The sequence below is a fragment of the Canis lupus genome, chromosome 22 (genome assembly GCF_003254725.2).
Source record: "Canis lupus dingo isolate Sandy chromosome 22, ASM325472v2, whole genome shotgun sequence".
Classification (NCBI taxonomy): Eukaryota; Metazoa; Chordata; class Mammalia; order Carnivora; family Canidae; genus Canis; species Canis lupus.
The window spans coordinates 46,712,831-46,726,661 of NC_064264.1; the positions used below are offsets into that span (position 1 = coordinate 46,712,831).

The 13,831-nt window shown below is 36.5% G+C and overlaps 1 protein-coding gene across 3 annotated transcripts in view; it reads right to left on the reverse strand.

Moving 5' to 3' along the window:
- Positions 1-13,831, reverse strand: part of UGGT2 (UDP-glucose glycoprotein glucosyltransferase 2) — a 184,115-nt gene that overhangs the window by 154,109 nt on the left and 16,175 nt on the right. For 2 of the 3 annotated variants that reach the window (XM_049099391.1, XM_025441332.3), the window contains exons 2-4: positions 11,829-11,911; positions 3,422-3,552; positions 2,653-2,765 (exon numbers count right to left, since the gene is read on the reverse strand). In XM_049099391.1, the coding sequence (XP_048955348.1) occupies positions 2,653-2,765; positions 3,422-3,552; positions 11,829-11,911 (327 nt within the window). Of the gene's footprint in view, positions 1-2,652; positions 2,766-3,421; positions 3,553-11,828; positions 11,912-13,831 lie in introns of those variants that run through there. The other variant, XM_049099392.1, reaches the window with a different exon arrangement.

Sequence of the window (13,831 nt, forward strand, 5' to 3'; positions counted from 1 at the left end):
ACCAGTGGTCCCCAGAGAAAAGTGGGGGGATGGGCAAAATAGGTGAAGGGGATTAAGGAGGCACAAACTTCTAGTTATAAAATAAATAAATCAGAGAGATAAAAAGTACAGCATAAGGAATACAGCCAATAATACTGTAATAATGTTGTATGGTGACAGATAATCCCACTTACGGTGAGCACTGCAAAAAGTATAGAGTTGTTGAATTACTATGTTGTGCACTGATGCAAACATAACGTTTATCAACTATACTTAACTAATAGAAATAAAACAAAAATTCAATGCAGATACCCCTAAAATATAGCAGGCAGTACTTTTCAGAGAAGCTTAATGACATAAAACTTGCATAAAAACATTAAAACATCTGGATCAAACTCCTTTGGAGAAATATATTGCTCTATTTTTTTTTTAAATTAATTCCTATGATATACTTTTCTATGACATACATATGTACAAGAATAACAGAATTTACAGAAATTACATGGTTGCCTAATTCACTATATAAAGCTAGAATGACTGCTTTAAAAGGATAGCATTTATAATTTAAAATAGCTAATCTCTGATTAAAATAAACATGAATCTTAATGAAAACATAAGCAATATTAATTTAACAGAAAATATCCCACACCATTATTACAAAATTTTAATATATTACCATAATACACAGTATGTTCAATGAGAAAAACTATGTATTCATCTCAATAAAAAAATAATTGATAAAATATGTTATTTCTGATTTAAAAACAGAATTACAAAACTTTAACATTTTTAAAAACTTTAACGTTTTAAAAGGCATGAACAAAAAAATGAAAGAAGATATGAATAGAAGATACATCATGTCATCTGTCGAGAGATTCAATATAATAAAGATTAAATTGTTCTTATTTATTTATGAGAGACAGAGAAAGAGAGAGAGGCAGAGACACAGGCAAAGGGAGAAGCAGGCTCCACGCAGGGAGCCTGATGTGGGACTCGATCCCGGGACTTCAGGATCATGCCCTGGGCCGAAGGCAGGTGCTAAACTGCTGAGCCACCCAGGGATCCCGCAAGATTAAACTGTTCTTAAATTAACCAATAAGCTTAGCATATTCTAATTAAAATCCTACTGAGGTTTCTTAGGGAGGCAATTTGGTAGGAGAAAACAGGCTTTATTTTTTTTTTTTTTAAGATTTTATTTATTCATGACAGACAGACAGACACACACACACACACACACACACACACACACACAGAGGCAGAGACACAGGCAGAGGGAGAAGCAGGCTGCATGCAGGGAGCCTGATGTGGGACTCAATCCTGGGTCTCCAGGATCACGCCTGGGGCCGAAGACGGCGCTAAACTGCTAGGCCACCGGGGCTGCCCGAAAACAGGCTTTAATATTAATTTGAGAGCATCAATAACAACAGAGCTAAAAAAAAAAAAATTGGGAGGATATAAAGCAGCAATGACCTTGTACTGTGAGGTACCAGGATATATTATAAAATAATAAATACTAAAACAGCATGGCACTGCTACAAGAAACAGTTAATGTACAGAAGAGCTATGAAATAGAGCATAACATAAATATAACAAATGTATAATCAACTAGTCATCTGAAGGGAGAAATATCTGACTGGATCCTTTCCTAACAGTGGACTTCCTAACTTACATGGATTAAAAGTTTAAGGTAAAATGATTGGGATCCCTGGGTGGCTCAGTGGTTTAGGGGCTGCCTTCAGCACAGGGCATGATCCTGGAGTCCCGGGGTTGATCCTGTATCAGGCTCCCTGCATAGAGCCTGCTTCTCATTCTGCCTATGATTCTGCCTCTCTCTCTCTCTCTCTCTCTCTCTGTCTCTCATGAATAAATAAATAAAATCTTTAAAAAAGATTTTAAGGTAAAATGAAAGGAAAAACTTAAGGAAAACTACTGGAAAATAGTTTTTTCCAAACTTGAGAGATTTTAACTAAGTATAAAAACATACACAAATAAAAGAAATATTTGACTACAAAAAATTAAAAAGCCTTCTGTATAATATAAAATGTAATCTTTTAAAAGATTTACAATAAAAAAGACAAGTATTGATATGAATTACTAAATATATATTACTGTTTAATATATATAAAGAACTCTTTCAAAATTAGAGAATAACCTTAATACTTTTTAAAGTATAAATAAATCAGACAGTAGAACATACAGTGGTACTAATAAATTAATAATTTCATTCTGACTGCCCATATCCATTTGTATTAAATGCTTGGAAAAAGTTAAAAAGGTTTTTAATAATACATTATAACAAAAAGCAACTCTATACACTCTGTATTAGTGTTCATATTATTAATTTTTTATTCCTAAGTTATATTCAGTTTATATTTAAAGAGTTGGAGTCCAAATAAATCCAGTTTTGCATGCTTATCTAAAAAAATAATGATTATATAAAACATATTTCATGTATTTTATGGTATTTTGGTATAATTTATATTCCAAAATAAAAAGCTAATTGAGATATTATACTGAAAGTACTTGTATGTTTTAGAAAAAGACTTGAACACCTCAGATTCAGTTTTTCAATACAGTACATTATTTAATAAGCAATGTCTTTATTATTAAAAATTTTTATTGCAAGAAATTTCTGCTATTTCAACTCTTCACTATTGGCAATCATGAACTTACCTTGAAGTAGCCTTCTTTAGCAGTTTTTTAAGCTCATTAATTTTACAGGTGTGTTTTTTATGGATAACCACAAATGCATCACAGCCATCTGGCGGAGGCTCATCAGCTGCAATCTAAGATTTCAAAGATTATATTTAGCTACAGTAGTTGGTAATTAAAATATGATCTTTAAAACTCACACATTCCTTTGATTAAAATAACTCATCAACTACTATTAAGTTATTGCTCTAATTAAAGTAAAAAATATCTACATGCAGGCAGAATCAAATACTTTAACAAAATCAACTTTATAGTAGGAACATGCTTCAAAGTCATTGAAAAAAATGCCAAATTAAAAATTTTCATTACTATTAATTTCAATAATCATTTGTTCTCATAATTTCCTTATTCCAAATAACTATAAGATTACATAATATATTCAATTATAATCAATGATTAACAATGATAATATAATCAATGGCAGGCTCTGTAAGTCTGTAGATCTTTTTCAACCAAAGATATTCACATTAGGGTTTCTTTCTTTTTTTTTTTTTTAAAGAATTTATTTATTCATGAGAGACAGAGAGAGAGAGGCAGAGACACAGGCAGAGGAAGAAGCAAGCTCCCCACAGGGAGCCCGATGTGGGACTCGATCCCAGGACCCCAAGATCACGCCCTGAGCCAAAGGCAGACGCTTAACCACTGAGCCACTCAGGCGTCCCCACATTAAGGTTTCTGCATATTATCAGCATGCTTCTTTGTCGACTATAGTTTGGGTATTTTTACATACCTGTTGGAACATCTGAATAGTTGGTGAGTATGCCCTTATAGAGAAAGCAAACTTTAAGAGATTGATATGTAAATTGTCTAAGAATTGTCCAGCTTTCTTCAGGATTAAGTTGTAATAAGAATAAGGTGATTCTATAAAAAAAATTCAAAAGAATAGGATGTTATTTCATTTTCAAGACACTGGCACGTCTCTACTGTAAAGCTAACTTAATATCAAAATCTTAAGTTTGGTTATAGATGATGTTGGAGAAAAATGGAAAAAAAATCAAGATCTGGTTTATTAACTTCATTTGGATCTTTCAGTGAAGTACAATCGAGTGATATGAGTCCAGGTGAAAATAATCCTGCCATTAAAATCTCTCCAGAAGATGCCAGCATCTCAGATTAATTCACTCCAAGGCTGTGGGGTTATCATACAAGGATAAGATGCAGGCCCTACCTAGGATTTAAGAGGAGACTAAGAACAGCAAAATAAAGCTAAAGAGTATGACTTACTAAATTTTAAATGACATGTATAAATAAACTCTACTCAGATTTAGTACACATAGCTACAAGCAATTAGTGTGTCCAGAATGCTTTAGGAGACAGAGGTTGAAGCTGACCTTAAAAGAATAAATGTCTTCTTGTATAGAAAAACCTGAACTGATAGTTCCCTCCCCTAAAGCCATCTACAAAGATCCCCAAGACACCAAAGAGAAGGATGAATCCTAGAGTGTAAGAACTCTTGAACACCTCTGTGGAGATGGAAATCACGTGGAAGGAGAATGGACGCCAAGAGCTGAAGGGGGCTTGGTGATACTCAGGAGGTAAGCAGGAAAGAACCACCAATTTTTGCCCTTTCCTTTTCTCTACACCACCTGGAGTTGTTATCGTCTGCACTCTAGCCACTGTGTCAGCCAGAGGTGGTGAGCTAACAGCACAGCTTCTCTGGAGCCAGATGGCACAGGTACCTGTAAGCTGGTCCCTGGATATTCCCTCTCTCCTTTACTCCCTGGCACTAAGTTATCAACTGACATAACCTTCATTGAGAGAGGAGAGGTAGGTTAGACTCACAGCTTTACCTGCAGATCACAGTTCCTGGATGGTGAGAAGGGAAGACAAAAGGAAAATGTAACCACAGACACACTCCTGGGGGAGCAAGGGAAAGAAAGGTGCTATGTGGAAGGAGAGACTTTGGGGGTGGTGAGGGAAACTGGTTTTTTATTTCTACACTGTCTACTACTTGTTCAAAAGGTGCTGGGCTCTTGACCCTTGGCTTTGCTCCCTAACACAACCCATTCATGGTTCAGAGGTCATCTGGCCCTCTACATTGCCCTGTGGGAATTGGGGCTCAGGGAATCAGCACAAATACATGGACACGGTGGGTGTTGCTTTTTCTTTGAATAATAAAGTCCTCTGTCTCTTATCCAGGGGTTTCGTGTCTTCTGTCAGCATCCATGAAACTAATCTGTTAACTTGAAAATGGTAAAATCTCAGATCCTTCATAGTACTGGACAGATTGGACAATAGAGGTGGAATGCTGACAGATAAACAGATATTTTTGGAGGAGAAAAGACCCAGTCAGCTTCATGGGTCAACTGACAGAATTTAAAAGAAGTCCTTGTAAACTGACAGTGAACATACTGACAAAATTGTATAGTCAATTAGGCAATAAATGGTCCTCCAATTCGTTGCCTATTATCGAGAAGTAAGAGGTTACAGGTCAAGAACTAGGCAGCAGATTCAAAGGCATTTACCCAAATGAGGTCTTAGTTGTTAACACTCCTCCATGTAAGTGGACTTCCCCCACCAGTGGTTCTGTCAGCTTCAAGTCCAACCCACTGTGACAAGTACAAAGACCTATCTTGGATCAGAGCAAGGTTTGACCCTCTTCAGACAATAGCTATAGACATGCATACCTACATGAAGTGAAAAAGGAAGGAAATCTGTTACCACTATGGACAGAAGGCTGGAAAATCACTAGAACCTTGGCTTGCCTGGCAGAGGAGAGGATGGAAGACATGATGCAGAGTTACAACCAAGTTATGATTCAACAACTCTTTACAATCTATTGTGCCAACCTCAGAGCCTTTCAAGCAGGACAGTAAAAGTCTCAAGAGTTACTGTGATGGTTCTTGGCCAAGGAGAGAATGCTGTGGCCCGCTTGGGAGATTTCCTTTGGTCAAAGTCTTCCAGCTCTGATCAAGGACTCTCTTATGTTTGATCTTTGAAATTGTGGGAAGCTAAGTTTTTAACTTGCAAGTAGGATAAAAAAAACCTCAGCCCCTTTACAGTTCTTGGCAGATCCCGAAGTCGGGCAAAGGAGAGCTATGGTATGTATAATTGTATCCCTAATTTAGAAAAATTTAAGAAATAGAAGAGAATGAAACCACAATTCAAGAAAACTCTCAAGAATTAAAAGAAATAATGAGTCTACGTATCTAAGAATGAAGACTCAAGCTGGCTAGCACTGAAACATTTTCTAGTAAAACTATGGTACTCTAATGTTAGAAATGTGAAGAATAGGGGCACTTAGGTGGCTCAGTTGGTTAAATGTCTGCTTTCAGCTCAGGTCATAATCCTAGGGTTCTGGGATTGAGCCCCACATTGGGCTCCTTGCTCAGTGGGGAGCCTGCTTCTCCCTCTCCCCTGCTTGCTGCTCTCCCTGCTTGTGCTCGATGTCAAATAAAATCTTTTTAAAAATCTGAAGAATAAAATTCATGCATGCACAGTGCTGTATGTGAAGAATTCAAGGCCATTATTCCTAGGAGTTCATAATGAAGCATCAACTAGGAAGCAAACTTTACCTAACCAAGAAATAATAGGAGAAACTGTAGCATAAAGTTTGATAGTGAACTCTGAATACACTTAAGAATAGAAACAAGACTAAATGAAAGAGTTGAGATTTACAGAATACTATGTAAATGCTACACGCTCCAGTGATGCAGAAAAGCACATCACTAACCAAACCACAACAAAGGGGAAATTAAGTGGAAAATAAAATAAGCTCGGTGATTTCTCATAAACATTAGCTGGCAATAAAAGAATATCACCAAAGCCAATAAAGTAGTAGAAACTTATGTATACTTAAGAATACAAAGATAAAGACAAAGGATACTGGTGACCAAATTCAGACCATGCTGAGGGGAAGAAAGGATCATTAGCCATCTCATTATGGCTTATAGGAGACCGAGAGGCAATACTCAAAGAGAGGAGGCTAACCACTCTGGGTCTTCACAAGCTATTCCTTTGGCATAAAATGTAGAAGGGCAAGTGGTGCATGTTCAGCCAACTCCTATTCAGCAAACTTTAAGTGTCATTTGTTTTGGAAAGAGTTTTCCCTGACCTCCCAGTCCAGATCCTGTTATACTGATAGGTCCATCCTATCTGTAAATCAATTCTCAAAACTAGGGCAGCCCAGGTGGCTCAGCGGTTTAGCGCCACCTTCAGCCCAGTGCCTGATCCTGGAGACCCAGGATCAAGTCCCACGTCGGGCTCCCTGCATGGAGTCTGCTGCTTCCTCTGCCTGTGTCTGTGCCTCTCTCTCTCAATCTCCCTCTCTCTCTGTGTGTGTGTGTGTCTCTAATGAATAAATAAAATCTTTTTTTTAATTAAAATAAATAAATAAATAAAATCTTTAGGGGAAAAAAAAGGGGGACACCTGGGTGGCTCAGGGGTTAAGCATCTGCCTTTAGCTCAGTTCATGATCCTGGAGTCCCGGGATAAAGTCCCACATCAGGCTCCCTGCATGGAGCCTGCTTCTCCCTCTGCCTATGTCTCTCCTCTCTCTGTGTGTCTCTCATGAATAAATAAGTAAAATCTTCGGGAAAAAAAAAAAAAAACACCTGGTCTTTAAAAAGACACAATAGCTACAGGCCAACAAAAAAAATCGCCAAAATTAATATAATAGCATAACTAAGACTGCATCAGTCAAATGAGGATCAGTCTGAAAACAGAGTCAACAGAAACAAATGTGAATAGTGCCTGACAAGAGACATCAAATTTTGTCACTGGTCACTTTTATTGTCCCCAATGTAGAGATAGATGTAGGGTTCAGGGGTTTAGATTCTGTAATTTAGGCTTAACTTGCAAGATCATCTCAATCATGCGGTGGATATATTGGATAGCTAATGTTTTAAAATAATTCAGGGGCACCTGGGTGGCTCAACTGATTCAATGTCCAACTCTTGATTTCAGCTCAGGCCATCATCTTATGGTCTGAGACTGAGACTTGCATCAGGTTCTGCACTGGATATGAAGCCTGCTTGGAATTCTTCCCCCTCCCCCCATTCACACATGTGCTAAAAATAAATAACTCAATTCAGGCTCACCAATTAACCTGCTAATAAAGACTTTGCCTTTTTGGTATCCTTCCTCTTTCTTCAGCGTCATGTTTCATTGATTTCTGCCTATTGGCATTTAATATACATAAATCACTCTCACCTTCAGGGGGAAAAAAAGCAGCAGCCTACATAGCCCACTATTGATTCCATCTTATTTGCTGCACAATCTTTTTTTCCGGGTATAGAAATTAGTGATTCAACACATACAACACCTGGTGCTCATCACAAGTGCACCCCTTAATCTCCATCACTCATTTAACCCATCCCCCAACCACCTCCCCTCTTGTAACCATCAGTGTGTTCTCTATTAAGAGAACACACTATAGTTAAGTTTCTTGATTTTCCTTATGTTCGTTTTTTAAATTCCAAAGGAGTGAAATCCTATGGTATCTTTGACTTATTCTGCTTAGCATAATACTCTCTAGCTTCAATTGTCATTGCAAATGATAAGACTTTATTCCTTTTTATAGCTGATTAACATTCCACTGTATATACACACCACATCTTCTTTCTCCATTCAGCAGTTCTGATGGACACTTGGACTTTTCCCTTGGTTGGCTATTGTTGATAGTTCTGCTATAAACATTGGGGTATATGTATCCCTTCAAATAACTATGTTTGAATCCTCTGAGTAAATAACTACTAGTGCAATTGCTGGATCCCAGGGTAGTTCTATTTTTAACTTTTTTTTAAGAACCTCCATACTATTCTCCACAGTGGCTATAGCAGTTTGCATTCCCACCAACAGTATAACAGGGTTCCCCTTTCTCTGCATCGTCACGAATACCTATTGTTTCCTGAGTTTTGATTTTAGCCGTTCTGAATGAAGGTAATAACTCACAGTTCTGATTTGCATTTCCCTGATGAGGGATTTTGGGCATCTTTTCATGCTTCACAGTTCATCCTGAAAGACTTAATATTCTTCTCTGCTTCCAACCTCAACTCAGACCTCAACCTACCACATAGTTTTTTGATAATTAGATCACGGAAACTGCTAAGTCACCAATAACTTTTCTGTTGTTAAAAGCTTAATATTCTCATGATTTGATCAGTCTATAGTACTTAATAACATCCATCACTTACCACTCAGTGTTCTCTTGGCTTTCATGACACTATACTTTCTAGGTTTTTACTGACCTTTACGGGTCCTCCTAGTCTCTATTGTGTGTTCTTCTGTTTAGTTCTTACACATTGATGCTCGTCAGGCTTCTGCCCCTGGGCACTATTTTCTTCTCATTTTATACCTCCTCCCTCTAACTTTAATTACTCTTTTAGTGTTGATAACTCCCAAATCCAACCCTTCAGCCTAGACTTTTACCACCTAAATCTCCCACTCATATATCAGCTTATGGGGTATCTCCACTTGGATATTTGATAAGCATTTCAAATGTGACACATCCAAACTGCAATCATCATCCTATCCAAATCCAGTTCTCAGTTACAAGTAACTCAGTTAGAAATATCATAGTATTTTCCAAAAATCTTTCCATTAAAATATATAAGCAACTTTACTTAAGTAAAAACCATTAAATCTTCAAGGACTTTGAGTTTCTTCCATGTGGAGCACATGGGGAAGTAAAAATAAGTAGGGACTCATTTTAGATAAACCTTGGTTGACATTTCTAACTCACCACACAAACCTCATAGGTTGGCAAATATCATACCATCTGAATCTTGAAGCATCAATAAATACCTAACTCTGTAGCAGGACCATAAAATAGCTTAAAAAAAAACAGGCAATTCTATGTTTAAAGATCTTAATTTTATTAAGATCTTTATTAAGATCTTTATTAAATGTTTAAAAGATATTAATTTGCTGACACATAATGTAAAGTGTTCTCACTAAATGGCATGAAACTAGCACCTGAATTCAAAAAGTTAAATCCTCAATATTTACAACTTTTTTAGGCAAGTAGATCACTGGAATTATTCTTCAGTAGAGTATTTATGGGGTTTAATGGAGATTCAACAACCTAAAAAATTACAAGTAACTGAGGATTTAAAACGTTTCCTCTAGGATAATATCTTGAATTCGGTAACTCTGACAATCGTTGACATTTTTAACTCCTAATATACAGCATCCTCTCCTACACTTAACAACATCAGTGATGATGCAGCGTATGTATTTGATCTTGCCATTATAAATAGTTTTAATAGAATTCTATTTTCTGTGTTAGTAATCCTTATTTAATAGAATTCTTTTTAGGTTCAACCCCGAAATACACACCTCCTATATTATATGCTTGAAGTAGAATTTAGGTATTCCTAAGCTTATATTCTAACTTGTTAGTAATCATCTGCCATCAGATTGTTCAGGCATGTCATTTCATTTAGGTAAAGTGCTTAGATACATCTAAGCAACTAAAAGCAGTTCAAAAATTTATAAGAGTAATTTTCAAGATTGCTTTCCCAGTGGGAAACAGCACTGAATAAGACTATAAAGTATATACCAAGAACCAAAGATTTAAGATAGCTACATTCAGGACTTTAGGTGAGAGCCACAAAATTTGGTGGATTTTTAAAATTTATTCATTCATGAGAAACACAGAGAAAGAGAGGCAGACACAGGAAGAGGGAGAAGCAGGCTCCATGCAGGGAGCCCGAGGCGGGACTCGATCCCAGGTCTCCAGCATCACTCCTGGGCTGCAGGCAGCGCTAAACTGCTGAGCCACCCAGGCTGCTGGTGGATTTTTTTTTTCAACTATGAGAATCTTAAATATTAATCTAGCCCATTTTTGCCTCAAATATCAAAACTGAAATTACCAGGACAAATACAAAGCCAACCATCAACAGTGCCCCATGCATTTGCCTGTCTACTTCTACGTGGTCAAAATTCCTATGCACAGCCTACTACCACCCTCTCTTGTGCTCTACTCCTTTCCTTACCACCTGGCTACCTCTACCATCCACTCTCAGCTTCAACACCCCCCACTAGGAAGGCCACCCTGCTCTCTCTGAAGTACTGACTAGGTGCCTGTTTCCATGTGCTTCTTTGTCATCACAGCCCATGAAGCTCTCACCACCTCACAGCAGAGTGCGCTCTTCTGCTGTCCCCTTGACAGTATTATGGGGTCCAGGGAGTACAGATCATCTTTGTATTCCCAGAATCTACGGAAGTACACAGTATCTCTTGTGACTCAAATAATGATAATTAAATAATGACGTTTTTTAAAGAGCTTACTTGGTTTTGAAAATATCATGAAAGGCATGTGTGTTCTATTTTTTTAAACCTAGCTCATGAAATAAAAAAATTGCTGAACTTCAAGGCTACTTGACCCAAATGGAGGTCAATAAATGAACACTTAAGATATTCAAGTCTATTGTTTCTCCTACAATTACACTCAATAACAAAATCATAAACGAATCACCAGAGTAAGTAGTCTCTAAAATATTTAATCTCCATAGTAATCATAGTAATCTCCCCATGTGTACAAGGCTAAAGAAATCCTCCTTTATGGATTCCATGTTAGTATTTTTTCTATTCTAGAGAAAGGAAAATAACCTTTCTTTATAATAATTAACCTTTTAGCCTCTGCTCCTAAAACCTCATTTCATTATCTTTAATCTTTTTCCTCAGAAAACACATTAACACTTGTTCATTCTAAAGAATATGCACATATATAGATACGTAATATATATTCACATATATTTAAAAATTAGGAATGACTACATCTTCTAGATAGTGAAATAAAAACACATAGGTTACCTGATTTGTTAAAGGCAAGTAGTAAAAAATCTCTTTAAAAGCATTTTTGAAAAAAAAAAAAAACACTACTAGATGCAAAACTATTTCAAATAAATCTAGGTAAAAAGAAAGCCATAATTGAACAATTTCTATTTCTCCTTGATTATAATGCAATCTGCAAACACTGCTAATCATGTGACTGTTCTTATAATAAAGGATTAAACCTTTATTTTTCAGAAATGGATGCTTGGAATCATTTCCATTAAAATATCTTTTCAAATTTAATATTCATACTTACTAACCAAATTGAGCATTTACACTTCACCCTTAAAGACAATAAACATATCTAATGTATGTACAGAAATAGAAATTTTTTAAGTTACGATATGCATATCACCTACCTGTTTGCTTATAAATTGCTAATTCTTGTACAGTTTCCAAAAACTGCCAAAATTTTTCATTACTTTCTTCTGCCATAAATTCACTATTAAAATAAAAGTAATCAGTTAATAGATAGAAATGAAAAATGAAATGAGAAACTACAGCTTAAAATCCAATTATAATTTATGCTTAAAACAAAAACTTCCAAATAGTAAAGTGACTGATTTCCATTTACTATAATACAGAAAGAGAACAAATGATGATTCTTACATGACATTCTTAAGTTACAAGCATATACTCGTGACTGGAAAAGATTGCATGAAATTCCTTCTGACTTTTCCTCATTACTAGCTATAACTAAAAGACAGATAATTTATTGTTTCTTCATGTGAAATACCACTGAGAAGTAGAATCTTTTGTTTTAATTCCAGTGTAGCTAACATACAGTGCTACATTAGTTTCAGGTGTACAACACAGTGATTCATACTGACATACAACACAAGGTGCTCACCAGAACAAGTGCACTCCTTAATCCCCATCACATAGTTCACTCACCCTCCCCTATAACCCCTTTGGCAACCACTAATTTGTTCTCTATAGTTAAGAGTCTGTTTCTTGGTTGTGTCCCTTTTTCCTTTTGCTCATTTGTTTCTTAAAGCCCACATGAGTGAAATCATATGGTATTTGTCTTTCTCTGATAGACTTATTTTATTTAGCATTAAACTCTCTAGTTCTATCCATGTCATTGCAAATTACTGAGAAGTATAATTTAACAGTAATGAAGGAAGTGTTAAAGGTTAAAAAAAAAGACTGCCCGTTTTTCACAAACAAATATTGTTTTTATAAACACTCTTTAAAAACAGTATTATCAGGGCACCTGGGTGGATTAGTCAGTTAAGTGGCCAACTCTTGATTTTGGCTCAGGTCATGATCTTGGGGTCGTGAGATCAAGCCCCACACTGGGCTCTGCACTAGGTGTGGTGAAGCCTGCTTGGAATTCCCTCTTTCCCTCTCCCTCTGCCCCTTCCTCCCTCACTCACATGCTTACTCTATCAAAAAAAACAGTAATGTATATTATTTTTATTTAGCTACTTATTTTTGTAGATGATAGTACTTAAGACATAAAATACCTTAATGAGAAAATTAATAGGAAGTTGGTGTATCAAATTAGATCTTTGGCCTTAAAGCCCAGGCACTTTGATTTTTCCACAGGGTGTAGGTCAGAAAAAAATGACCAATGCCATTTAAAACCTTTGGGAATAATTGGAAAAATAAATAAATAAAACCTTTGGAAATAATGAATTGAGAGGCTACTCAGTCCTGTACAGAACAACAATGTGCAAGACACTCAGAGCAAGTAGATTCAACTATTTAAACTAGAAAGGAAATAGCCATTAAACAGATGGTACAAGGGCACGTGGGTGGCTCAGTGGTTGAATGTCTGCCTTTGGCTCAGGGTGTGATCCCACAGTCCTGGGAGAGTCCCACACTGACTCCTCTCTGCCTATGTCTCTGCCTTGGTCTCTGTCTCTCTCGTTAATGAATAAATAAAATTCTTTAGGAAAAAAAACAGTACAGATTTGTTATTGCCAGCTTATCTTTCTCTCTAGTCTTGGCAAATTTAAACTAATGCTTAATATAAATGGAAAATATGAGGGCATCCAAGACACGTGCAAAATAATTCTTGTGGGTCTGGTCACTAAAGGGGAAAAGGAGGAGAGAAAAACTGATTAATTTATTCACATAAACATAGCAAACACAGGAATTGAAAGCAGTGCACAAACAATTCTTGCTATTAATAGTGTCCAACTCGATGGCATTAAAAAAAAAAAAAGGGCGGAGAAGGAGAAGGAAAAGTTAAAGGCAGAAGAAACAATGGCATAAACTGGATGTGGCCTGAAAAGGTCAAGAATGTACAAAACCTTAAGCAAAGCAGGGAGCAACACTTAATACCTAGCTGACTTGACTAGAGCTACAGAGAGGCTTGTATACTGTGCAACCACAGGCAGAATGTTCATATGCC